The 26,424-nt window shown below is 36.5% G+C and overlaps 1 protein-coding gene across 1 annotated transcript; it reads right to left on the bottom strand.

Annotated features, from left to right (window-relative positions):
• Window positions 1-6,268: 6,268 nt before the first annotated feature.
• On the bottom strand, window positions 6,269-25,965 carry LOC140149873 (cytosolic endo-beta-N-acetylglucosaminidase-like). The gene is made up of 13 exons (XM_072171902.1): window positions 25,812-25,965; window positions 20,590-20,785; window positions 18,165-18,313; window positions 16,931-17,085; window positions 15,544-15,692; window positions 14,909-15,074; window positions 14,328-14,431; window positions 13,770-13,878; window positions 12,143-12,336; window positions 11,114-11,250; window positions 10,093-10,294; window positions 8,807-8,933; window positions 6,269-7,532 (listed from the first exon to the last, which is right to left on the bottom strand). Exons 1-13 carry the CDS (start codon window positions 25,894-25,896, stop codon window positions 7,134-7,136), a joined length of 2,172 nt encoding a protein of 723 aa, XP_072028003.1. The 5' UTR covers window positions 25,897-25,965; the 3' UTR covers window positions 6,269-7,133.
• Between the last annotated feature and the right edge of the window lie 459 nt (window positions 25,966-26,424).

Consider the following 26,424-nt stretch of genomic DNA (forward strand, 5'->3'; position numbering starts at 1 on the left):
TCCCTACTGTCCCACACTCTCAGTCCGTGTCTGGGTCATGGAGCAATACATAGGCCTACTACAAAACCTGAAGTATGTGACCCCTGTTCAGTTCTCTCCAAACATGCCAAAATCCACTTCTAAATACCACATGCACCACCACTCCACAAATGGTAAAAGGAAAATTGAATTAGCGTCAACAAAATCGTAACCCCTACCGCAACCCTAACCAGTAACAAAATTATAGTGCTCCTGGAGCACTGTGTGTTGACAATAACTCAATTAATCTGCAGACCAACTCATTTCATTGACCGTGAAAATTTACTAACCGCTCTCGTGTTTGGGTTGATAACCAGGGTTGATAAATGCAACAAAACACACCAAAAAACAAAATGAATGAATGAATGAATCTTTATTTCCATAATAAAAAACAAAAAAATTCAACATCGAAAAATAAAATAAAACAAGACAATTATGGAGGAGATGATCGAAAGGCCAATAAGGCCAGCATATTTGACCATCCCCTTACAGAACTAAATTAATACAACAAACAAACACGAGTATAATTATTAAGCCTATCACACAAGAACAAAAAAACGGGGCTCCAAGAACTAGTTATAAAATGAGATCATGATGAGACAAAAACAAACCCAAGCATCACCATTACCAGTCATTATCCACGGATCCTAGCAGGGTGCAAAGGGGGCTGCTGCCACCTGTGAGAAGTCTTGCCCCCTCCCCCTCTTATGGGATGCTGGCTGCCCTGATATTAAAGATTTTAGGCCTTTTTAGTATTTTTTTTTCCATTTTCGTCGAAGTTTCCCCTGCCCCTTTTAAAATTGTCCGCCCCCCTCATTTGCCCACCCTCTGAAAAAGTGCTGGCTACGCCACTGGATCTTAGGGAGGGTCTACCCACTCCCCAGAACTGATTTTGGGGCAAAATAGCGGGCTTGATGAACTGAAATTTCAACATTTTTGTGGGGCTCTGTGAACTAAAATTGGGCCAAATTATAGGATTTGGAGCTTACAAAAATTCAAAATTTTTCCTAATTTGAGCCAAAGAGCTACTATTTACAGTTTGAGGCTCAATGAACAGGAGCATGATGCAAATATGGGTCTTAAGGAACAACCGGAGAGCCTGGAAAAGGGACCCTTGACCGGCGCACATACCCGTACCACCTTAACATGTGAGTGACCCCCGGTTGCGGCATATACACAATCAATTTGATTGATCAATATCAAAGATCCTCGAAACAAGAGTGGATACAAAATCTGGAGAACAGGTTATTGGCGAGTTAAAAAATAGGCGAGTTAGAAAAAGGCGAGTTAAAATGGCGAGTTACCCCCTGCAGTGTTTTCCGGAAAGTCCACGTGGCGAGTTAAAATGGCGAGTTACCCCCTGCAGTGTTTTCGGGAAAGTCCACACGGCGAGTGGTGAGTTTCCGGAAAGTCCACGAGGCGAGTTGTGAATTTCCGGAAAGTCCACATGGCAAGTTGTGAATTTCCGGAAAGTCCATGTGGCGAGTTGCGAATTCCGGAAAGTCCATGTGGTGAGTTGCGAATTTCCGGAAAGTCCATGTGGCGAGTTGTGAAAAATGCAGTTTTGGTCAAAATTAAAAAAATGATTATTTAAAAAAATTGATACCATTAATGTATTCTTTGACTCATGTCCGTTCCATATTATACTTTATCATATAAATAGATATCAGCCTTGATTTTAAATACTGCAATCAATAGTTAATACTTTCATTAATACTGTACAAATTTGCCTAGGCATTATGTGTTTTGACTTTGGCACATACAATTTGATTTTTTTTTCTGTGTGTGCAGTATGTCCTAACTAGTTTTTGATGGTAAAAACAAAAGGATTTCAGTATCAGTAGAATGCACAGTGACCGCCACTGATGTTGATGAAAATGTATTTGTATGATTTTTTATTTCAAGAGTAGTGAGATATGATTAGGTTTCTTTTATATTAGTGGTTGCTTGTATATCCGATTATTCATGGTACATAAAATAGTTGAGTAATCAATCAATTGACTTATTATGTGTTGTGCCCCTTGTGTTGTGTGTTTTTTTAAAGTGTTTAAAAGTTTTATGACTTTTATTTGTATAACTTTTTCGGATTTTATTTATACTAGAAGAGGGCAGCCTATGCACAGTCGAGAGTAGCACTGTCTCTATATATTAATTCCCAAGATCATTGCAAGCCCGAGAGAAATATATGATAAATGGAAACTGATTTTGCTGATTTTGGACTAGCAGCTTTAAAAAAAACAGTACTTAATACACTGTGACATTTTTAATTCACTGTTGGAACTCATCATATCATAGTCTTGCTGTAACTCGCCACTGGGACTTCATAGTGTTGCTGTAACTCGCCACTGGGACTTCATAGTGTTACTGTAACTCGCCACTGGGACTTCATAGTGTTGCTGTAACTCGCCACTGGGACTTCATAGTGTTACTGTAACTTGCCACTGGGACTTCATAGTGTTGCTGTAACTCGCCACCGGGACTTCATAGTGTTACCCATGGGAATATCTAAAAATAGCCTGACTCTGTGGGGGGTAACTCGCCTTTTTAACTCGCCTTTACCTAACTCGCCCATATTGTAACTCGCCTAAAACATGCTCTCCAAAATCTGCCATTGTGCACTGCACACACACTAACATCAATAGTGATTTTATTGTCCAACCGTCAATAAAATCAAACTGGATTAGATACTAAGTATCTTTAATAATATTGAAGAGAAATATTATTTTGTATCCAATCCTGCCTCTAAGGTCCGCAATATTAATCAATCAAATTGATTGTGTATGGGCCGCATTTATGACCTTCGATTACATGCGAGTTGCACCGAGGATGCAATGTTTGATTTCTGAGCCAGTTGACCTAGCAACGGTCATATTCTAACGTACAAAATACAACAAAACATTCCTTGACATTTATAGAATTTTTATTGCTTATCAGCTGTCTCAAACAAAAATAATTTACACACACAACCACAAATAGCAGTACTATAGCAACTTCTTTCAGGTACAATACAAATGTTTTGTTTTTAAATTCACAAGTGGAAAAAGGTTTTCATTCATCCAATCAGTTTACTGAAAATGGAAGTAGATCTAATACTGACAAGGGACTTATACCAGAAATAATAGAATATACTTTATTTATGTTCTGTTTTTAAATTCAAGGGTAGATAAAGGTAGTAAAATATAAAGATATATTCTGTAAAAATGTGTCAAGTGACACTTGGTACTATGTATTTGTTTGATATACACTACTCAAAATATTTAAAGGATCATAAATTGACAACCCTGATTTTCATTCTTTCTTTTCTGTTCTCATGGTGCTGACCAAAGTGTTTTTGGTGTTATGAGACTAAGTATACTCAGTAGTGCTTCATCAAATGAAATTTTACAAACATAATTTACAATATTACTGCTGGTTTTGGACAATACTAATAAATTAGTCTGATCCTTCACTTTCTTTGAGTAGTGTATATTATACAGAATAAAGTAAAGTATCCAACAAATCTCCTCAGCACTGATCACTTACTGAGCATTGATTGAAAAGATTTGTATAGACCCACTAGTTTCTTCCATATTGTATTCCATATAAGTTTTTCATTACTGTGTCATCATACACCAAAACCAACCATTTCAATTTAATTGAAATAACTGTTTATTTAAAGGAGTATTTCATGATCCTAGCATCCTCTTTTTATGACATTTGTCACCAGATATGCACCAAAAAAATGTATTCCCAAAATTTCAGTTGATTCCAATTTTGCGTTTGCAAGTTATGCATGATTATGTGTATTACACTGCTCCATAGGCCAGTGTTGTAATTCCATTCTGGTGTACCGGAACGTAATTCAAATTTCATGATATTTTTGCAAAACAAATTAATGTGCAAGAAATTTTTTGTACATAAACATTATGTAGCCAGGGGTTTCCAGTGATATAAAAATCTCAACTTTTTTTGAGAAAAGTGGGGGGGATGATGCTGTGGATCACAAAATGCCCTTTTAACAAATTATATAAATAAATATATAAATATTGAAGCTTGAGGCAGAAAACATGTTCATGTATATGTTTTCTAGGCCTGTGCACTATGATAAGATTCTCCCCATTGCTGGATTTACATAGTTTTGCAGACTTCAAACTGTTGCTGGTGTGTTCACCTAAACCTAAGTAGTAGGATATAGGCCTACTTGTAATTCCGACAATGGGATATATCTACATAGCACACAAAACAATAGTAATCTTGGAATGATTGTACAAATACATCACCTGCTTTTAACTTTAACTACAATCATTCAAATATTATTTTGGTAAAAGTTTACAGATTCATCAATTTCAAGATGAGGATAAAGGAGTCCATATGAAGCAGGAAAAGAGGAACTGTCGACACAATGAAAAGAAACAAAAGGAGATACATATTACGCAATCTGTACAACCCTCATTCAAAGGGCGACAACTCTCTAGTCCGAAGGTTCCCTAGTCTGAAGGTTCCCTAGTCCGAAGGCTCCTTAGTCCAAAGGTTCGCTAGTCCGAACACATAATTTACCATTCGTTAGTCCGAATTCTGAAAAAGGTTCGCTAATCCGAATATCGGGTTCTCTAGTCCGAATAATGAATAAGTTTCTCTAGTCCGAATATGGAATAAGACTCGCTAACCCTAAACCTTAACACTAACCCTTATTCTATATTCGGACTAGAGAACCTTTGGATTAGCTAACTTAATTTGGTTTTCGGACTAGTGACCCTTCGGACTAGCGACCCTAGACTAGAGGGAAGTCACAATTCAAAGTGGTATATAATCTGGCACAACACAATTATGATGTGCTGTAGGACCATAGCTCACAAGAGTCAAGCTGATATAAAGAGGAGATAAAACAATCAATTCTCACCAAATTAAGACCTCACCAAAAAGTAACTCAGCCGTTATAAATATGCCTATAACTTTAAAACTATTTATATTTGGTATATGAAAGCACCAGGAAAATTATAATTTAGTTATCAATAATTTCAACACCTAATTTTTCCAAATTAATTTTGAAGATGACAAGTGCCCATTTTCGTTTTTGCATTAAGGGGGTACTACACCCCTGGCCAATTTTGTGCCTATTTTTGCATTTTTCTCAAAAATTATAGCGCATTGGTGACAGGTAAGATATGTATATTATAGGGGCAAAGACTACAGCTACTGCACTGAAAATTCAGCAATTCAAGGCAAGTAGTTTTTGATTTATTGATCAAATATTGGTTTTCCCTCATTTTTGACTGTAACTCCACAACTGTGGTCTGTGCTGAAATAAAATTTCCAGTGCAATAGTTGTAGTCCTTGCCACTATAATATACATATCTTACTTGTCACCAATGCGCTATAATTTTTGAGAAAAATGCAAAAATAGGCACAAAATTGGGCAGGGGTGTAGTACCCCCTTAAATGTATTGATTTGAATTTGGCACAAAGATAATGCATAGGGGGGATTTTACATGCCACCATGCTTGCATAATAACCATTCATAACTTCATAAATATATGTGATGTGTGCAATCCAATCATATTTTATTATTTGTAAACACATCATTAATAACTCACAATAAACTGCAAAGTGCATCATGGTTCCAATCTTGAACATAAATAACCCATGTTAAAACACGCAAACAAGCATGCGTTTTAAATGCGCATTAAAATAGTGAATGGAAGATACATTTTGAATAGTCTTTTATGCAAACAATTGTGTTATTTTCATTAAACAAATTTGTAAAATGGTGGTGATGAATGACAAGAATAATTTTGCACCAATCATTGTGTGAAATTGTTGGGGTTTGCGCTGGGCTTCGGTATTTTTTCTGGGGAGCTTTCGCACACCCTCAAAAAAATTACCTTGGCCCAAAACAAACACCTCCAATTTCTCGCAATGACCGTAAAACAGATAGCGCCCAGTATAGACACATTTGGGAAACGATCTGCTCCATGGGGGCCAGAGGTATTTTTGAAAATTGAGTTATTATAAGTATATAATTATTACCTTATACAAACATAATTATTAGGCTATCATATATACTGAAAACGCCAAATAAAGGTCTAGCATACTTAATTTGGTTCTAAAGTTCTGAAGATTTGCGATGTGTATTTTCTTATGTATTTTATCGCTTTTTACTCTATAATTTTGCCTTTATCTCAATTTCAAATTTGCCGCCTTTGGCCCCCCATGGACCAGATTATGTCACATTTATAACAGCCAAGTTAGTTTTTGTGAAGTCTTTATTTGGAACTACTTTGGAAATACAACAATGTTTGGAATGATTTAATTCACTGAAAGAAAAGAGGTACATCTGTACTATATTTCAAAATCCAATAATATATACATTATTGAAGGCACAGTAAATACAAATGATATTGCAGCCATTCTTATATATGAAAAATAAGGTCTTAGCATTAATAGTTCTATACAACAAAAATATATACATATGATAGTTTTCAACTATAAAAGTCTTGCCTAATTTCAAGATTACCTAACATATGCCACTTTATTATGTATGTATATTTCATGCATTATTACCATTTATGCCCAATCCAATTGAATAATTTGAGTTACGGATAATTTTATAAGAAAAGAAATTAGCAGTAACCATGGAAATAGATAAACAAGACCCAAAGGGCTTTCTACTTGTTTTACTTTTCAGACAAAGATACAATTACTCAAATTTCAACATCAGACTGGATAGATTTGCATTTCAGTACACTATTTCACACATTAATCTCTAATTGACCTTTGACCCCTGACATGAGCACTTCCATATTATATGCATATGAATAAGGCCATGTTCTGTATCTGTTCAATTTTCAATGCAAACTTGTGTCTGATTACTTTCACATGAATGACACCATATTGGCAATTCTTGTCCAATTAATTGGAAGTGAGCAATATGTTTTTTCTAACATAATAAATTTTCATAAAATTCAAACAAATGTCACATATTAATGACCATACAAAAACATTGATTACATATATTCTTGCCTGAAATGTTTCAGGCAAAAAAATAAAACTATTCTATCTATATCTATCTTTACATGATTGTTTCACAGCCTCGTTGTCAATTGAATTTTGAAAACCCTGATTATGCATATGAAAGTCTAAGAGTAAGCAACCCTGATTCTAGTAGCTGCCGCTAAGGGAGCCACAAAACCTTCTTGAGTGGACGGTTGAACTTTGAACTCCAGCTGCCCTTCCTTTCCGTTCACTGTTGGTGCCAGTAAATGACACACACGGAATAAGTTTGCATAGGCACGGCCAATAAATACCACCTCTGAAGTCGCCAGATCACGATTATGATTTGGATCTCGATTAACTCCTGATACGTACACATCGTAGTGCATGGCTTCATATGGGTAGTCCCATTTGAGGGTACAACAGAATGAGGCTTGGTCTGTTACATTAGTAATGTGTGGTAGTATATTATGCCATGAGTCATCTACCATAGTCAGATTGGACACTTGAGTACTGCTATTCTTAAGGCTATCTGGGTTAATAATCTATAAAGAACAAGAACAGTGAGTAATATTAATTGTCAAGTAATTATTCCAAAGACAAAGTACAGTTATCCTGAAGAAGAGCATTCAACAGAATCAATTTGAGATCAATAAGTTACAAGCTGAAAACCAAAGAAACTATACCAAAAGATTACTGACTCCAAATTGCGCTATATCGTTATGAATTTGGCAGACATTCGGCCAAAGTATCAATGCTGTACATAATAGAGGGCAGCATATCAATTTTTTAATGGAGATCTGATGATAACAGCGTAATAAGTAATCAAAAGGGGGCGGCATACAGGGTGCATCACAGTACGATCGATGATGATAACCATTAAAAAACTGATATGCTGTCCTCTATAGGTAAAGCATTAATCCCTGGTTCTCGAATTCAAATATAATGCATGCGTAACATAAATTTACCAAAAGCCGAATCCAGATTTGGCCGTCTGCCGAATTCATTACAATATGCAACACTATGGTAAATCAGCCATCTTGGTTTGTTGCTCATTGAGAGCAGATAATGTACCTCTGGCATTCATCGGCAAGAGCCCAAAATCAATGACAATTTGTGTCTTAAGCTTGAGCATTATAAAGGGTTTCGTACACAGTGCTTAGCATGCGTTTTGGTACAATATGTTATATGCAGAAAGCAAACAACCACTCATTTTGAATTGAAGTTTGCCATAAGCATAGTGAAATAATCCGGAGGCACATTAAGTTTCCTCCATGAGCAACACATAAATATGGCGGAGTCAGTACTCATTGATCCTACTTCATTGGTGAAAACAGTGCTCTTGACTGTTGGCACCTGCTTATGGAAGCTCATCTATCTCTGCAAATTACTTTTTCTGTGTATGATGAACCATGTGATTGGGATATAAGAAACTGAAGTGTTGAAAAGGCCAATTAAAATACAGTACAAGTTGTGTTGAAATACTCAGTGCTTTAGCAACATAAAGCATTGAGGTAGCTGTTTCATGCACATCTATGCAGCATCTTTAAATACTTGTCACATATGTAGGACAGTGCTTTGGGTTAACATTTGTGATTTGAAGCTGCACACACTGACATTTGCTCTGGCATCACATACTGCACAATAAGAGAGGTATTACATACGTTGGGCAGGAAAAACCTATGTGTTTGTGGCCCCTGAACATGTTTAAAACAAAACTGCCAACCAGTTACATAGGAGGTTTTGCTTCAAGCATGTTCAGGGGCCTATGACACCATGAGGTTTTTCCTGCCCAACGATGTTATGTTTACACATTTACCTTCAATTCTCCAATCCTGACCATGTAATCCATCTTGGGAGGGTCGGATTCTGTAGGGAAACATAAAACTCCCATTTCTTCAATTTTGCTTCCCTCACCAAAAGCAGATGTAGGAAGAAGGTAGTGCCTGAGAAAGAGAAATCAGGTATAAATTAACATTGGTGATTTATGGAGCACAAATACAAACATGCAAAGTAATTAATGTGTGCATCCATATCAAAAAGATGCACTAGTCAGCAGCTACATGTGTCTCTTTTTACATAATAGCTAGGAATATATACCAGACTCATCTCAAGTGGAAGTCACTTCAATTCATCCCCACGTCACATGGTTTAGGAATGCTGATAACATTCCTAAACCAAGTGACTTGGGTATGATTTGAAAGTGATCTACACTTGAGATGAGTCTGGTATATATTCCCAGCTATTATGTAAAAAGAGACACATGTAACAGCCGACAAGTGCATCTTTTGATATGGATGCACACATATGGTTAACTAACTTGTCTCTGCATACTACAAATTTACTTATATTATATGTACAACTATTTTACTTTTGTCAATTTTATTTTTCAAAAGAAAATAAGCCATTTTTAAAGAATAAATTTCTTTGTTATTGTAACTCCTGCTGTTGATTTGTTTGTATTCTTACTTCTGCTTTTGATTTGTTTGTTTTTATATTCAAATGCTACATATTTCCACTTCATCAATATGCTTGATCTTTACTATACTGCACACAAAAAGTGTCCGTACACTTAAAACAAAAGTAATATCTCAAAGATACTAAACCTAAATTACCAAATAAAGTAGTCAATAGTTGAAGAAGTTTGTTCTTCATATTTTGATATCTTAATCGGCACGGTGCAACTTTATTTTCCCAATTTGAATGAAAAAGATGAGCATTTCAAAAGTGACAAAAGTCATCTCCTCTATTCTCTCAAAATATCCCAATTATGAGCACATGAAGCGAGTGTTGATCTCTCACGCTGTAGTGAACCATTACAAAAGCCAATAGGAATCGCACTGAAGGAGACAATATCCCAAATTTGTCACTTTTGAAATGCCCTCCTTTTCCATTCAAATTGGTTTAACATGGGTGAATAAAGTTGTATTGTGCCGGATGAGGTTTCAACATATGCAGAATATAATTACCCATCTAGCTGATTATTTCTGCTGTAGTCAATACTGGTTACTTCTGTATCCAAACATAATATATCTTTGTTGTTATAAATCCCCTAATTAGGCACAGCCAGCAGCAGATTTGTTTTATATGCTTGCTCATGCTTACCTAGTTTGCCATCCAATGCAATGAATACTACTACTATCACATCCAAACACAATATCCTGCATATTCTTGTGACTGGCCTCCTTCAATGGGGCATATGCAGTGCATTTAGCCGTGGTCTTGCTTACTGGGAGCTTCGATGGATCTAGTTGTTCAGATTCTCTCAACCCATATGCACTCATTGGTTGCTTGTCTTCAGCTGATTCTAAGATAATAAATGAACAGGTTAGTAGAAAAACATAAAGCAGAATGATGTCTAAGGAACACCATAATTTTATACATAACCATGAAGTTTTATGGGTGACCATGAAGAAGTTCTACTTTCAAGAAATATTGGACATTAAAAATTATGATTGAAATATATTTGAAAATAGTTAGTTTTGAAGTATCATCAGTTTGAAAAGTCCAGCAAGCTGTCAGTCTGATTATCGCAAGCTATCACTTGATGGCATCAGTTTTTTGTACTTCGATGTGGCACATGAATGTGCGACAATTTTAATTTTATGTAATGTAATCAAATTTTGTGAGCTTCCACAAGTATATGGTACTTCAAATGGACAGGGGATTCTAATGATAACAATGTTTAACATTGAGGCTCTTGTCCTATCAATTTAATCTCATGTTGTGCTTCTAAAGTAAGCTTACTATTTTTTAAGAGATCTTCATTGGCTACCAGTAAATGGCAGAATCAAGTTCAAGACACTCATGCTTGTGTACAAATCCCTGAATGGGCTCTCTCCTCAGTACATTTTCAACTGTCTCACAGTCAAGAGCTCCATTCATGCTATGAGTACTAGGTCCAATGAGAGTGTTAGCTTTATCATTCCTCGCACATGCAGGAAATGTGCTGGGGATAGAGCCTTTTCAAATATTTAAGTCATTGATCAAAACTCACTTAATTCCTTAATTTTTGCTGCCATTGCTTTTTGTATTTTTGAATTTTCTGGTTTTCTTTTTTTTTGCACCTTGAATCCCTAGGCAAAGGCGCATATAAATACTTGTTGTTATGTTTATGTTATGTTACCTCCAGATGTCCATAGAATGACTCTTCCTTGATCACCACCCAAGTCAAGATACACACACGCATCCACTGCATTGCAACACTTCACTGTATAGGAAACAAGAAGCTGATGGCTTGGTACTATACCAGTCTCAAAAATCCTGCAAATGAGAGTGATCCAAAACTCAGTTTAAATATCTACAATATGCTGTATGGATTTATATTAGTCTATTTATTACTAGCATCAAGTAACTGTTTTTGACCCATGATCTGCATTATTTGTTGCTAAGTAACAAGAAGTAATCCAGAGTTTTTGGTCTGATCTTAAAGACTAAAGCGACTGAAGCCTTCATCTTTAATGTTTATGGAACCATTACATTACAAACACTAGGTATGGTGATACATCATCTGTATCTTGCCATTGTAGAACTTCAAGCTTCAGAAAGTATCTTGATGTCTTCAAATCTCCAACTTCATCAGACTCATGATTGACTCAGGAACTTGTGACAGGTTTGAACAGAAACAGACTCCCTGGTTGCATCCTTATTTCTCTTTGCTATCATAATCAATAGTAATCCTTAACCAGAGATGTAACATAACTATATTGGGCACTAGGCAGATTAGTTGGTTACTAATTAAAGTTACAAGCCAAACAGGAACACTATTATCTGCAGTGCCCAATGTACTGAAGTGTTATTTAACCTGTTAAATTAGCTTCTGGGCTGGTGTCAAAAGTACAACCGTGAATAATCCAGAGTTTTTGGTCTGATCTTAAAGACTACAGTGACTGAAGCCTTCATCTTTAATGTTTATGAAACCATTACATTACAAACATTAAGCAAGGTGATACATCATCTGTAACTTACAATAAATTAGCTTCTGGGCCGGTGTCAAAAGTATACCCATGAATTAAGACTGTTTTACAATTCCAATAGTGATCACCACAAGTTATCTTACAGACATTAAGGCACCACTTGCTAAAAAATTATTATCATCAGAAGATTTCCTCTTTCATCCACATAATAGATTCAAATGATTTATCTTGAGCCTCACCTGTAAGGATGCACTTGTCCTTGGCCAAGAGTTCCTCTGAGAAGCAGACTTCCTCCTCCATTGAATCCATCTTTGACACAATGATCCATGGATTGATGACCAGTCTTGCCATCAGGGGTATCTTGAGGCACTTGCAAGAAGGTTGGTTGAATCTGCTGGGCACTCAGGTTACACCAAGATTTCACCAAGGCAACCTGGAGAATTGGAAAAAAATGATGACAATACAGAGTTGTAAGAATAGATTTCTCTTGTACTGTTTTATAATGATAAATGTAACACTACAGTTAAAAGTTACAAATGTACAAATCAATGCTGGAACCAATGACTAAATATATCTTTTGGGACATAACACAATTTTCATAAATCTGTTCTGACTTTGTGCTCATATTCTTGCCAATACTATAATAATTCTTAACATAATTATCCCATCAAGTGTACATCAGAGCAGGGACTGTCTTTTGCTCTTCTGGAGCCTTTAAGGAGAGCGGTTTAGTTCATTTACAATAGAATGTAAGGAGAGAATGGTCAACTACGGAGAGCTAAAAATCACTCTCCTTATCAGATTTAAGGAGAGCTGTAGAGAGCAATTGCTCTCGCTCTCCTCAAAAGGCAGTCCCTGCAGAGCATAATGTGACCTGCTTAAGGTAAATGAGAACAGAATCAAGAAATTTAGATCCTAAATTTTAGAATTGTGAGAAAGAAAATTTTAATGTTGAATGTTTAATGTTACTCCCAATACAATGTGGTCTATGATGTTATACTAGAGAGCAACATATTTCCCAAAAGAATGAATTGACATTACGTCTCTATGCAAATGCTGCAATGATATACATAATATATTTGTCACATTTATTACCTCATTCACACTACATCTTTTACATCCGGGGTACACTCATATATGTAAACATCCACGTGAAAGAAAACACTGATTTTGGGTGGTTTTGAAAAGTAAAACGAGGATCCACATGGATCAGCGATTTGGGGCTCAAAACACTCATTTTACTAAAAGGTTTTTTTAAGGACAATCTTCGCTTAAGGTAGTTTTTTTTAAATTACCCAATTAATGGACATTAGTGGTGATATATTTTCAAGTTATTCGGCACAAAAGAGTGGTTTCTGAGCAATTTTACTAACCAGATTTTTAAAAACATGAGAGCCAACTTCAACAGCGTCAATTTTAAGCTTACCGATATCATCACTGTCACTGAATGACACTCTACCGAATGACACGTAATGTCTATCCTTGTTTAGGGGCAAATTTCAGACCAATTCCTCACTTAGGGTGTTTTTATATTGTCTATACTTGTTTAGGGGCAAATTTCAAACCAATTCCTTGCTTACAGTCAGTCTACTCTGAAGTACAAAGTACCGACGCGGACGCACACATTGTGCCGACTTTGAAGGCACGCATACCTGCAGCAGAGACGCAGCACTGCGCACTGTTAACGCACGCGTTGTCACTTTGTACTTCAGAGTGGACAAACTGTAGGGTGTTTTTTATTTGAGTAAAATCCTTGTATTAGGATTTTCGACATCCTAGCTAAAATTCATTTTTGAAAGTCAATTCACGCGGATGCTTACAACTTTTATACATGAGAGGCCCCTGGGTTTTCATCCCTAGACATACCGTTCCATTTCTAAATCCCTGTTCCCCATATCCTCGACAGAAATATGTAACAAACGGTAGAGACGAGACACCATGCGTAGGGAGGAAATCATCTAGAATACCCCAGTATCTGTTGACATAAAAAGTTGTTTTCTTTAGAACATGATGATCTGTGTTCTTAATTTAAGATTATGTAAACAGAAACAATAACAAGATTTTAGTTTTACAGGATAGATGTGGTTTTCATACACAGACTGTGGTTGCTGTGTTCGGTCCATGTGATAGTGGTAGTCAGTTGACAGCACAATTGCATTTGATGTCATCCACACAGTACATCATACATCCACATCTTAAATTATGTTGGAAGCATATTATCTGTCTTCCAGTCAATCTATTCACTTTTTTCATATATTGCCAGACATTAAAGAGTTTGCAATTCCTAATTACAACTCTTGTCATAGCTTATGTTTGCAATTCCTAATTACAACTCTTGTGATAGCTTATGTTTGCAATTCCTAATTACAACTCTTGTGATAGCTTATGTGATGAAACCATACCCACATATTATACTCAACTTACTTGTTTTGGTTAGTGATAAATTGCTCCCTGCCAAGTTTTTCCATGACCCAACCAGGGGCAAAGATGGCAGCAGACAGGTTGTTTGACCGGATCACAGACATAGCCTACAGGTGAAGCAAAACACACACACACACATGTAATGAGGAACTAGAAATATAGCACTAAATCAGTATGGTTGATCTGATAATGAATGACCAAACCTATCTGATGTCTCTTGTGTTTTGCCAGTTAAGTCTACAACCCTTCGTAGTACGGAGTGATTCTGAGACGACAAGAAATATCACTCCATATTAAATGGGGCAATGTCACATTCTTTACCTATGCCCTCTCTTATTCTCTTCTTCAATCTAACACTCTTTTCATGCACGTATTTTTACACCCCATTTTATTCTTGATACCTTAATTTGACTTCTTTTATCCCAATTGAATATCTGCAACTGGGAAAATTGCTGTCTATGCAATTTTCTATAGGTTCTATATAATTGTTACATACTGCCTTTTGTTTGCCAATAACAGTCAGCCAAATTCAAGATTTTGAATAATGTGCTATTATGTGCTTGTGCCTGCTAAGTGTCTATTACCTTATTTGTGTTCCATCCACCTCCTCCAAAGCAGTTTCTGCCAAACACATCCACTCCAACAAAAACATCATATTTTCGTTCCCCAGCATTCTTAACTGAGTCCTTTAATTTAGCCTCATTCCATGTATAATTCAAAAACATCCCATCACTGATGTCAAAGAAAACTCTGTAAGGAAATATTTGAAATGCATTTCTTGACAAGTATTTCTTGAAAAGTTCATAAGTTAAGATTAAGTTAGGTCAAAGAGTTGCAAGTTTCTTATCTTAACCCTAACTGAACACAAGGTGTTTTTGCTATTGGAAGGGAAAGAAGAAACGAAAAAGGAGAGAAGATGAACAAAGAAGTCACTTGGTACCGCTGGAATTCAAACCTCGGACCACTCGCATGCCACGCAGAAGATCATCGACCTGTAGCTACACGGGTGACGTTGGCCCGGCCAACGATTCCCTGGATATATATGACTTAGGCTCATCACATCACATACAAAGCATGCACGAGCACTGCAGTGGTTTTAATAGTGAGACCTGGTTCGGTTAGAGTTAATCAAAGTCAATTGGGTAAATAATTTTTGAGATGGTATGGTGGATGGTACTAATAATATGGTAGATTCTTGACCTATGAACCCTTAGCTTACCTGTTGTTGTCATTGAGCATGTCTTGCCATTTGAGAGATCCATCTATGATGACACTGTCATACCATATGACCTTTGACCCTGGTAAGTGTGTGTGCATTTCTTTGGTTAGATACTCTACCCAGCCAACCATTTGGGGCATATGGGTTGCCTGAAATTCAACAACAAAGAAATATATATAGTAAGGGCATGGTTTCATGAAATGATTTGATACAGGGGCAATCTACATTGAATTTTATCTGCAGTTTTGGATCTATGACAAAATATTAAATATGTGAACAGGTTTCCGATTCTAATTAAAACTAGACTGGGCTCCTATCACAGAAATGAGGCTATGCATTGTGCTGGTCAAGTATTACATTAATCTATACAAAGATAAACCATGTCTCAACCCAGATTTAAGTATCAGTGTGATGACAATGTTGATGTGGATTGGGTTCTCATCAGGTTAAATTTTCAAAATGCAAGTGAACACCTTTTAAAAAGCATCACTAATTTGTTTAGAAAATAGTATTTTTATTGACCAAAATGTAATGATATGACTAAATATTGAGTTGGTAAATCAATATTACCTCTTTAGTAAAGGGTGGTCTTTGCAAGCACCAAATATGGGTCCAAGCAGATCCAAAACATCGCTCCAGATGGCGACTGCGTAATTCCTGTGAAAACCAGTGCTATATATTTGTATCTTTCACGATTTCCCTCCCAGTAATAAACACATTTTTTTTTTTTTTTTTTAGAAAGACGATAATTCTTATTCAAGCACAATCCCTAGTAGTTCTATTTTCCCTATGTTACTGTGTGTTTCTCTGACAATTCAAAACAACCCTTCATTTACAATATAGAAACAAATCAGGGCTGCAACTTCAAACCAGCATTCCCAAACTATGGGTCGCTACTTTTTGAAGGATTTGAAATAGATCTTCTTGCATTTAAGTCCGGGAGCCAGTCAGTGGGACAACTTCGAAATTGGTCATTTTGCTGCTGATAAGTTTCAGTAAGTAACATCCCGAGGTAACATCATTTGTATTATTATGCTGGGGTTCATGCTATATTTTTCTTCCGAAATTTGGGTCATGGGGGAAAAAAATTGGGAAGCCTTGCTTTAAACTCACCAACCAACCTGTAAGTAGTGGGTAATTTAATGGGGGTAAACATTTCTAAAGCACCTGTCGGATGGTAACAAGTAAAAGATCAGTGTGAGAAATTTGAATGTCAAGTTGGTAATTTTTGATTGTGCATATACTTGGTATTTGGGTCACACCTGACAGGGCTTCAATGAACTCAACGATTCACAGAGATCCTATTGGGTGTGTTATCAAACAACCAAGATGAACGACTTCCAACAAATATATTTGATGAGTGACCTAAGCACGGGTAGAAACTTACAGCAATAGGGTTTTCTATGTTGACCAGCCAACCATCAAATTTGTAGTACTTGGCAATAGCAACCAACTTATCTGCAAATGTCTTGTAGGCTGACTCACTGGCAAAGACCTGTTTGCATCTCTCAGCACCATCATTCCACTCAGTTATTACAGTACCTAGATAACATACAAAATGAACAATCAAACATTACCACTATAATATTCCACAGATATTATTCTATGATAATATTGTAAAGATTCGCCTAATGGTGCATGGGCTCCCTTGACATATCTTGAATTTCAGGTACAAACTACATGTAAAATACCCTCCCGTAAAAATCACACCAGTAAATAAGTGCACAGACGTAGACACTTAATTCTTGTTGAGATTTTCAGAGGAGTGAGCTCTTTTGTACATGAAATTTACTATGAAATAAGGCAAAGGAGCCCAGTGAATCTTTACAGTATTGGCATATTCTAGTTGCTGCATATATATAGTATAAATTCCGCTCAAGGAATCACACATATTAAGTAACATCATCAAATCAAATAATTCTGATGTAGTTTTCTTAGATCAATTTTAATATTTTTTACATTGCTAATTACAATGCATGTATTGAACTTTTGAATGAGCTGTCATTGGTGGGTGTACCAAGTTGATGTCAACATAAAATGTAACAGATGCATTACATGCATACACACACAACATGCAATGTCCCTATGCACATAATAAACATCTAAAAAAAAGTAACTAACCCTCCTTGAAAAATGGCCATTATTCAAAAAGGGACTATTGTATTACAAATCTGTAAAATGTGTTGGAAGCAGAATTTATTTCTGCTTATTTTGACACCTCATTTGATACGATAGTCCAGATAACAATAAAACACCGGTCAATTTAATGTAGTGAGGTCCAGATTTGAAAGTTGCACTTACATACAATTATTAACAATACAAAAACACTCATATATCATTACACAGATTTCCATCCATTATACTGAATACAAAATCAATACAATTTACTGCAACTTTCAAATCTTGGGTTTATATTAAATCAATAATATTGATTTAAATGTACGCTGTGACGTCAATATTTAGTCAATTGCTACAAATGAGGTGTCAAAATGTGCAGAAATAAATTCTGCTTCCCACACATTTTACAGATTTTTAATACAATCGCTCGTTTTTGAACAATGGTCATTATTTAAGGGGGGCAGTTACTTTTTTTGAAATGTTTATATTAGTTGTTTCCTTACCTAGCATAAGGGTTCCATTTTTGTGAGCTGCATTGGTCCATGAGGGTGGTGGTATAGTAACAAAGTAGTGACTGAAGTAGATAAACATGTCCAAGTATTGCCAATGGTAGTAGCGATAACACTCAAGTTTTGGGACACCCTGTACAAATCTAATAAAGGAAAAAATATTGAAAAATAATTAATGATATATTTCTTCTTCACTCTCTAAATATTTACTCACTAATGTTGCCCGCCACTGGTAGATATGCTGCCAACTTAGTGCCAAGCCCATAAGGGCAGTGCAAGTTGGCCTCAATGCTGAGTGTGACAGGAAACAGGCCCGGGCTGATCCTCTGCTCTTTACAAAAAGGCCTGCAACATTTACATGTCCAGATATTGCTCGTCTGGTACACAGGACCACCATTTCGCCATATGTGTGCTAGGGTATGATGAAGGTATGATCAGGGCCGTGACAATCGTATTCAATCCCTGTATAAAAAATGAAGTCACTTCGCCGGCAGTTTGAGTGACGGTTGCTATGCCGGTTGCTATGCATCGAGGTGGTAAGCCTAAAACTTACGTACTTGTGAACGTTATGATGCACGTTACTGCTTTATTGGTCAAAAGGACTTATCCTGTATTTGATTGACAGTTGCTAGGGAATGCAAGTGGTAAATTAGTCTTAGTTTCAGACCTGCCAGAACAGGTACGATTGTAACGCAATTTGAAAGTATGTTTATTTGTTTTAAGAAAGAAATGGTCCTGTGTCACAACCTGGGGTACCTTTGTGTTACATAGTAAAAAAATTAAATGGCTCAAACATTTTACCTACACATCTCATTTGAAGTGGTTCATCCTCCTGAGCATTTTGACACCTTTTTTATGGAAATCGGTTGAAAAAATGAGAGAGTGAGGGCAAAAACAATCACAAAGTAGGGAGGATGTAACCCCACCTCTTTTTTCCACATTTACAATCATTTTGAGCAAGTATTGGTCTTTTAAATGAACTTCTGTATTTATTTACTTGGTTTAGATGTCTGGGAGTCCATTTAGACATTTTTTACTAGATTCAAATTTTTAATGGGGTTTTAAATCAAATTTACGATATGAATCCCTCCCCCCCTAATCCTCAGCCACCCTTGGCACATTTCATGGTAAACGTCATAAGAAAATAATTAAAAAATATTTTAAAACAGGATAAAAACATGAGTAATCTAGAATAAATTAGCCTCAATTTAAGACCTAATTGAATCTTCTAAGTGAAGGAATACTCAAGAGACAGTGTTTTGAAATCCAAGCTGCACATCAAAATGTAACAAAGCCACCTTTTTGGGTACCGTACCCCAGTATGTGACACAGGATCAAATACCATTTTCATCAAATTTTATATTAGTAGAGATAATATTAGACCCATATTTTACTTGTTTTATTGAATTTCGAGCTAATTTTATGTATGAAATGTGCACATTTAGACCGATACAGTGCAAAGCGACACTCCGCCTTGATCAAGTCTAACATCGTCAGGCTAAAATCTCCTCAATCTTGAACGACTGTCGATGAAGTCTATTTCGAGCTATTTTTCCAAGATGGCGCCCATCGACTGCCAATTATTCGGACCCCTTCCTGCAAAAGTACAGCTTATTTAGCCAGTCTCGTCATGGGGTCATCGGTTATAATATTTTCCTAGCATATTGAGCTAACTCCTCAGCTATTTGGTTTTTCACGATATGATAGTAATGGAAAGATTCGACCAAATGTTCGCCGTTTCGCCATTTAATTTTTTTTTGAAACGATGACGTAAACATGCATCATCTCTTCCACAGAAAATACACTCCTACACAGCTATGCCATCACATGCATGAAGGCGCATAGGCTGAATGACTGACTTCGTTTGCGCAAACGAAAGTGGCTTATCCTATAGTATATTAGTACTCGAGAATCCTTGGTATGATTCAAGCAGAACAGATCAACTTGCCAACTGAATGGAGAAATCTTGAGGTCGCCATCTCCACAGCCGAAGTATAATGATGATGCAGTCAAGTTAGCTCAATCGATAAGGCGTTCGACTATGGTGCGAGAGGTTGCGGGTTCGAACCCTGGTGGTGCCTAGTACGCTCTCGTGGAAAAATTGTCTCGTTGTAACCCGTACTAAACTCGGGGAGCTGATCCTGGTTGCGAAGGTCAAAGTTATTTGTGGAGTGTCGAGAGTGTGCGCTCTTGAAGCAGCAAAGTCCCTGATTTGTTGTTTAAAAATGGTTTATGGAATGATGTGGGGCTGTAGACTCGTAGTGGTCAGCAACAACCTGTAAAGTGTGCTGAGGCTTTTGGATCAACGTCTAGGCATTGTGCCTGTGCGTAGCGCACTATAAATCACTGCGCTTTTTTTTTATTTAATTTTTTTATGATACACATGTCTGTGATTTAAATTTAGATTTATGACCTATACCTGTCTTCTTGATATCCACCCATCATGTCATGGCACAACAGTGTGTACGGCTTGCCTGCTTTGGCTTCTGTTCTCTTTGCTAATAGTATGGTGGCGACATTGAACCCATCCTCATCAGGTTTCCATAGTAACACCTCATCCAAGGTTCTAAGAGGTTGTGCAATTGGTTCAGATGTATTGGGTTCATAGTGATTACCTGGTAAGTTTGGGATGAAGAAAATATTTGAATCAGGATTGAAACATATGAAGGAAAGAATGCAGGGAGTAAATGAAAACCACTTAATAATGTACAATCTACAATTTCAACAACTCTTCCTTTGCTCGAGAAACACTAGCTACGAATTTGCTCACGGATGCCCTCGCATTCGTAGCTAGTGTCCTTTAATATCTGAATGTAGTTTGTAAATAAACATGTAAATAACACTGTATACTTAATACAATAGGCCACTGACTGCTTCAATAAGCATACCCTCAAATACCACTTTCCACATAACATGACCTACCAATTTGTTACTATACACGTTCCCAACATACCGGTAATTCTCAGTAGTACTTCGCATTTCAAGTGCAATTGCATGGATATTTCATCACTAAAATTGCTCCCATTTTTCCATTGATCGGCGATGATTCAACTGTCAGTTCACGAAGTAAAATTTACTGTTGTTTCTAGTTTGTAATTTCAATTTCCCTAGACATGTTTAATAAACAAAATTCTTAAAAATAAAAAAAATTTCTAATTGCTACTGACAGTATATCGGAAATTACTTCTTCATTAACTGCTGATTTGTTTTTGGACTATTTTATGACACTATATCAATATTTTGTATTGTTAAATTAGGTTTGTACTAAATACACTAACATAACAGAGACAAGTCCAATGCAGCTAAAACGCTCCACCTCATTGGTTAAAAACTAATTGCTTATCACCTGAGCCTGTTACATCGATAATATTCTCAACCCCACAAAACGTTATTCAGTCATTAATGAGCACAATTTACGTGTGTGAAATGCCCTCGTAGGTTGAGACTGTTTCACCATCAGCACGGCGCAAACAGCTACAATAATAATAGCATGTGCAGGCAGGGTTGCCAAACCCGCGATTTGGTAGCCCGATTGGGCGACTTTTGAAGATTTTTCCCGCGACTTTTGACAATTTCCGGTCCCATAGAAACCAATGGTTTAGAAAAAAATTGGGCGACTTTTTCAACATTGGCTCCCGCAACTTCCGCTAGTTTCCTGCCCCATAGAAACCAATGGTAAAGAGAAAAATTGGGCGACTTTTCGATTATTTGACCCGCGATTCGGGCTGAAATCTTTTGGCAACCCTGTGTGCAGGCCGGATCCAGCTATGAAAAACTTGCCGAATATTTAGCTGATATTTCCTTTATAATGTTAGGATCGTATGCATCGAAAGTGCAAACAGGTAGGTAATACTAAGTACAATAAAACTTATATAATGACACGCTTATTATGTGCTGGTGAAGTAAGCCAATACATAGCATTTTTATCAGTCATGTCAGTGTTTATATGGCAGTGCATTTTTATACATCGAAGATCCGACCGATATGCGATACGAACGGATTCTAACGGTCAAATCAAGCTTTGACCGTTAGTGAATATTTCAAACAACTCTTTCTATACCTTTGTACAGGAGTCAACCATTGCTAATCCGTGATGAATACATGTTATGTGTGAGCGCGTAAATTCGTCATGCCTGGAACCTGTGTGCGCATCATAGAATTAGTTGAATTCCGTATATTTTTGGAGGTAGCGGCTAAACATTACCGCTTTATTCTGTAGTTTTATTGCTGAAATCACCGATCTTTTTGTAAGGTTGAGTGGCAATGATTAACTGGCATTCCTCATGAAATTCATAATTATTTGGATGAATACCGGTATACAGCCTTTACCTTGTTTTTGTTGTTGAAAGGGATTGAGCGAGAGCTATTGCTCTCTACTGCTCTCCATAAATCTGATATAGGAGAGTGATTTTTAGCTCTCCTTAGTTGACCATTCTCTTCTTACATTCTATTGCATGATTGTATGCTCTAAACAGCTCTTCTTGAAGGCTCCAGAAGAACAGCTCTTCTTGAAGGCTCCAGAAGAGCTATTGAGAGCGTTTTATTAAAAGGCGCCCATGAATGCATGCCAAAAAATCGCTTGCCCCCCCTCGTCTCGGCTTGCCAAAATTGCTTGCCCCCCTTCGCTCGCTAAAAATTTCTTGCCCCCCCCAATTTTACCCTCCCCAGGGCTCATAATTATGTATGACAGGGAAACCTCAGTTAACACATTTGCTAGTCAGTCAAAATGGCCTAAACCGGCAATACAAATTTACATTGAAATTTAAAAGAAGCTTTTTATAAAGAAGGAAACCTTCCTAAATATGTTGTCTATACTTCACTTGACCCAAATATATGATTTTTTTTTGGTGATGAGAGACTCAAGACATGGAATTTCAGAGAGATTTTGATAGCAGTTCCATTAATAAAAATCCCTTTAAAAGGGAATACCCAGGCCGTAAGGAAGTCACATGACTGCACAACCCCCCCCGGACTGCCCACCTTAGCTCCACATACCTGCAAAGAGGTAGGCAGTGTATGCAGTAAGCCTATATAAAACACAGGTCTTCTGATCAGTCAAGAAGGTGGTGATTCAACCAAAGAACTAGTACTCCACAACTGAGCTATGATTGCTGAATAGGCCTAAGTATATGAACTACCTGTATGCTACTAGCCATACTGGTACTACATGTTGCCCTCTGACTGCAGTCAGAGAACATCAGTCCCCATTATGCCAATATGTTTGTATATAAATGTATATTATATGAATGCATGTGGTGTTACTATGCTATAGAACATTTGGCTCAGAGGTCACAGCTAGGATATCAATTTAAAGTAAATGATTTGGTACATGAAGATCAATCAAAACTAATTATGAACTTGTGATGGCCAGATTTAGTGACCTTCTCTGTCAAACATTGCACAGATTCTCATGTTGAGTATCTGTGATTTTTGTGAGTGAGAATGTTTCACTGGCAAATGGTCATGTTTTTTGAGGTGGGACCCAATTGTGTCACATCTTGCAATTTGTCAAAAATCAACTCCTTTTTTGTATTTCTGATTATATTTCAAAAAGTTTTCACCCAAACTAGTAAAAGTATACATTTTTAGAAAGCATATATTGTCATGATTGCAAATCTGTAAAGTTTGAATGGATATACAGGGTGTACCAAAAAATATACAGGGTGATTCCATTGAAAAATACCGAAAAAATTAAATTTCTTTACCGCCCCAATATTTCTACATAGTATATTAAATTGGAAAATGAACTTGATATTTGGAATGTACACAGTTAGTCCTTTCATTAAATATATAGTTTGCACTATATTTGTTAAGCCCATTGTGTTATACAGGGTGTGAAAAAAAGTTGTAAATTAATTTTTTTTAAATGTAAAATTTCCCTAAGTGCCATTAAATTTGGAAGATATATTCAAAATAGTTTACAGAATTGCTATAATATCAAATTTAAATATCCAATTCCTATATAGGGTGTTCCAAAAATCAATATTCAGTGAATAATTAGTAACAAAGGTACATGTACAATACATGTACAATTAGCCTACATGTATCAATAAACTATTTAACAATAACCAGAGATCAATATGTCATCAGATTAAATCCTTTGACTGTAATAATCTCCTTTTAGAAGATTTATTTCATATTTCAAAGATAAAACAATATTGAAATTTATTTCATATGCATGCATGCAGAATTACAGCCCATTGTATTGTATGACCCACATTCCACTGCATTAATTAAAAGCTTGTTAAATCCTTAATTACTAAGTTCATTAAGATTAACTAGGCAATTATAGTTATAGAAAGTTAAAAAATAAGATTAACATTATGCAAAATGCATTTTTACTTCTACTAGGCAACAAAGTGCATAAATTTTATTAATGAACATCAACTTCCCATTGGAATTACACAGAGCTCCTCCGCTTCCGGCTCCTCCACTTCCGGCACCACCCCTGACTAATTAACTTAATTAAGCTGTTGTAATTAATTAATACATTTGTTTAATTGTATTTGTTATTAATTCATTAGATTAATAATATATCTTCAAAATAAGACCAAAACCATTTGTTCATGATGAATTTTAGCAAAAATATAGGAATAAGTAGACAAAATGATTTAGCAAAATGTGACAGCACCACCTTTTTTAGGGTCCCAGTATAAAAAACATGACCAAATGCTTAATCAATACTTAATTATTTTGATAAAAGTAGGCCTATATCAAACGGTCTAAGTGGAATAACTTGCATGATGGGAGCAGGAGGATTTTTTACAATTAATTTAGTGTCCGATTATAATAGGTTCCTTCTAATGGTTCCTTCAAATTCAGTCTGTGATGAGAACAACAATGCAATTCAAATCATAGATGTTTAAGAAGTGTGACCTCAGACCAGCCAGCCAGCTAGCCAAGTTCATGAATTAGTGGCCATGGCCATTCACCAGTCAACTTTCATATTGCAACATCATCCCTATAATTATGTCAAAAAATAACTTCATAGGCTACAGAACAGCTGTAGGAATAATTGTCATGGGGACTTGAATGAGGTTAATATTCCACCCATTCTCTGGGTAAAGTCAAGCTCTACTGAATATAGTTTTATGAATTTTGTCATGGGGAGTGAGGTTAGTTTTTTAGTAGCCTGCAGATCCATTAGATACTCTGCATTATCCTGTAAAATAATTTAAATGAGGACGAAGCAAATGCATTTGGCTACTTCGTTTCAAAGTAGCCAATGTGGGTTCAAAGGACAAGGTCTAAACTGAATGTAATATCACCCAGGGCTGAAGCCTGGGTGAAAAAAAGGTGTTATCGTCATGAGACTAAGATCTAGAAACACCCCCGTAATGCTGTTTTGGGGAATTTTGCTAGCAGAATCTTTTTGATGAAAGTCAATCTTTGACAAGATGTAACTTTGCTACGGAAAGTGCTATGACAAAAAGGTTTTCAGTGTTGGCTTTCTTTACTCAAGGGCTTTAATTTGATATATAAAATGATGCAGTTTGATGGCAAATTTGAATTCACCTGGCATACCGATAAATTATTGCACAGCCCCTAACTGTGCAGCATTTGTAAGTAGGTAAGCTTATCAAGTCAGACTGCAAATGTTGCATGATCATTTATTTATTTTTATCATCATCACTCACTCACCTAATTCAGGCTTCTCAGATATCGAGACTTTAGTCTGAAATTTTTCGATGACGATATCAACATCTTGATCTGATAATCCGGCCATTTTGCTTGTTTTTTACCTGTCTATGAATGCGAACTCTTACAGAAAACCAAGGACACGTCGACACACATGCAATGCAATTGCAAGGCAGTAAAAAATGCACCTGTTTCGGCGTCCTTAGCTACTTCCTTTATAAACGGGCGTAAATTAATCTCTGCATCACAATTACACTGACGTTGGTGCTATCTCTCGTTGCGTGAAATTGATGAACTACATCTGTTCTACGTACGAGATTATTTGCCTATCAATTAAGTGCTAAATAAAATTCCCTATAAAAGAAACGGGACTCTCACCTGGTGTGTTTTCGTGCGGTACGGTAAGGGGTGGTGCAATAATTATGTGTACCCCCCGGGGTGAATTATAGGGGGGGGCAAAGATTTTTTGGCAGGCCAAAAGGGGGGGCAAGCATTTTTTGGCAGGTCGAGAGGGGGGGTCAAGCGATTTTTGGCAGGTCGAAAGGAGGGGCAAGCCATTTTTGGCACAGATATTTTGGGCACCGTTTCTATATTACGCCCTAAAAAGGCATAGGAC

Source organism: Amphiura filiformis, chromosome 1 (genome assembly GCF_039555335.1).
Source record: "Amphiura filiformis chromosome 1, Afil_fr2py, whole genome shotgun sequence".
Lineage (NCBI taxonomy): Eukaryota > Metazoa > Echinodermata > Ophiuroidea > Amphilepidida > Amphiuridae > Amphiura > Amphiura filiformis.

What these genes read in the sequence shown, in the direction of transcription:
- LOC140149873 (XM_072171902.1), bottom strand. Translation starts at nt 25,896, where the DNA reads ATGGCCGGATTATCAGATCAAGATGTTGATATCGTCATCGAAAAATTT. An exon ending in ATGCTCAATGACAACAACAG is followed by an intron (nt 15,075 to 15,543) that starts GTAAGCTAAGGG and finishes ATTTCCTTACAG; the next exon opens with AGTTTTCTTTGACATCAGTG. An exon ending in GGACAAGTGCATCCTTACAG is followed by an intron (nt 11,251 to 12,142) that starts GTGAGGCTCAAG and finishes TCTCATTTGCAG; the next exon opens with GATTTTTGAGACTGGTATAG.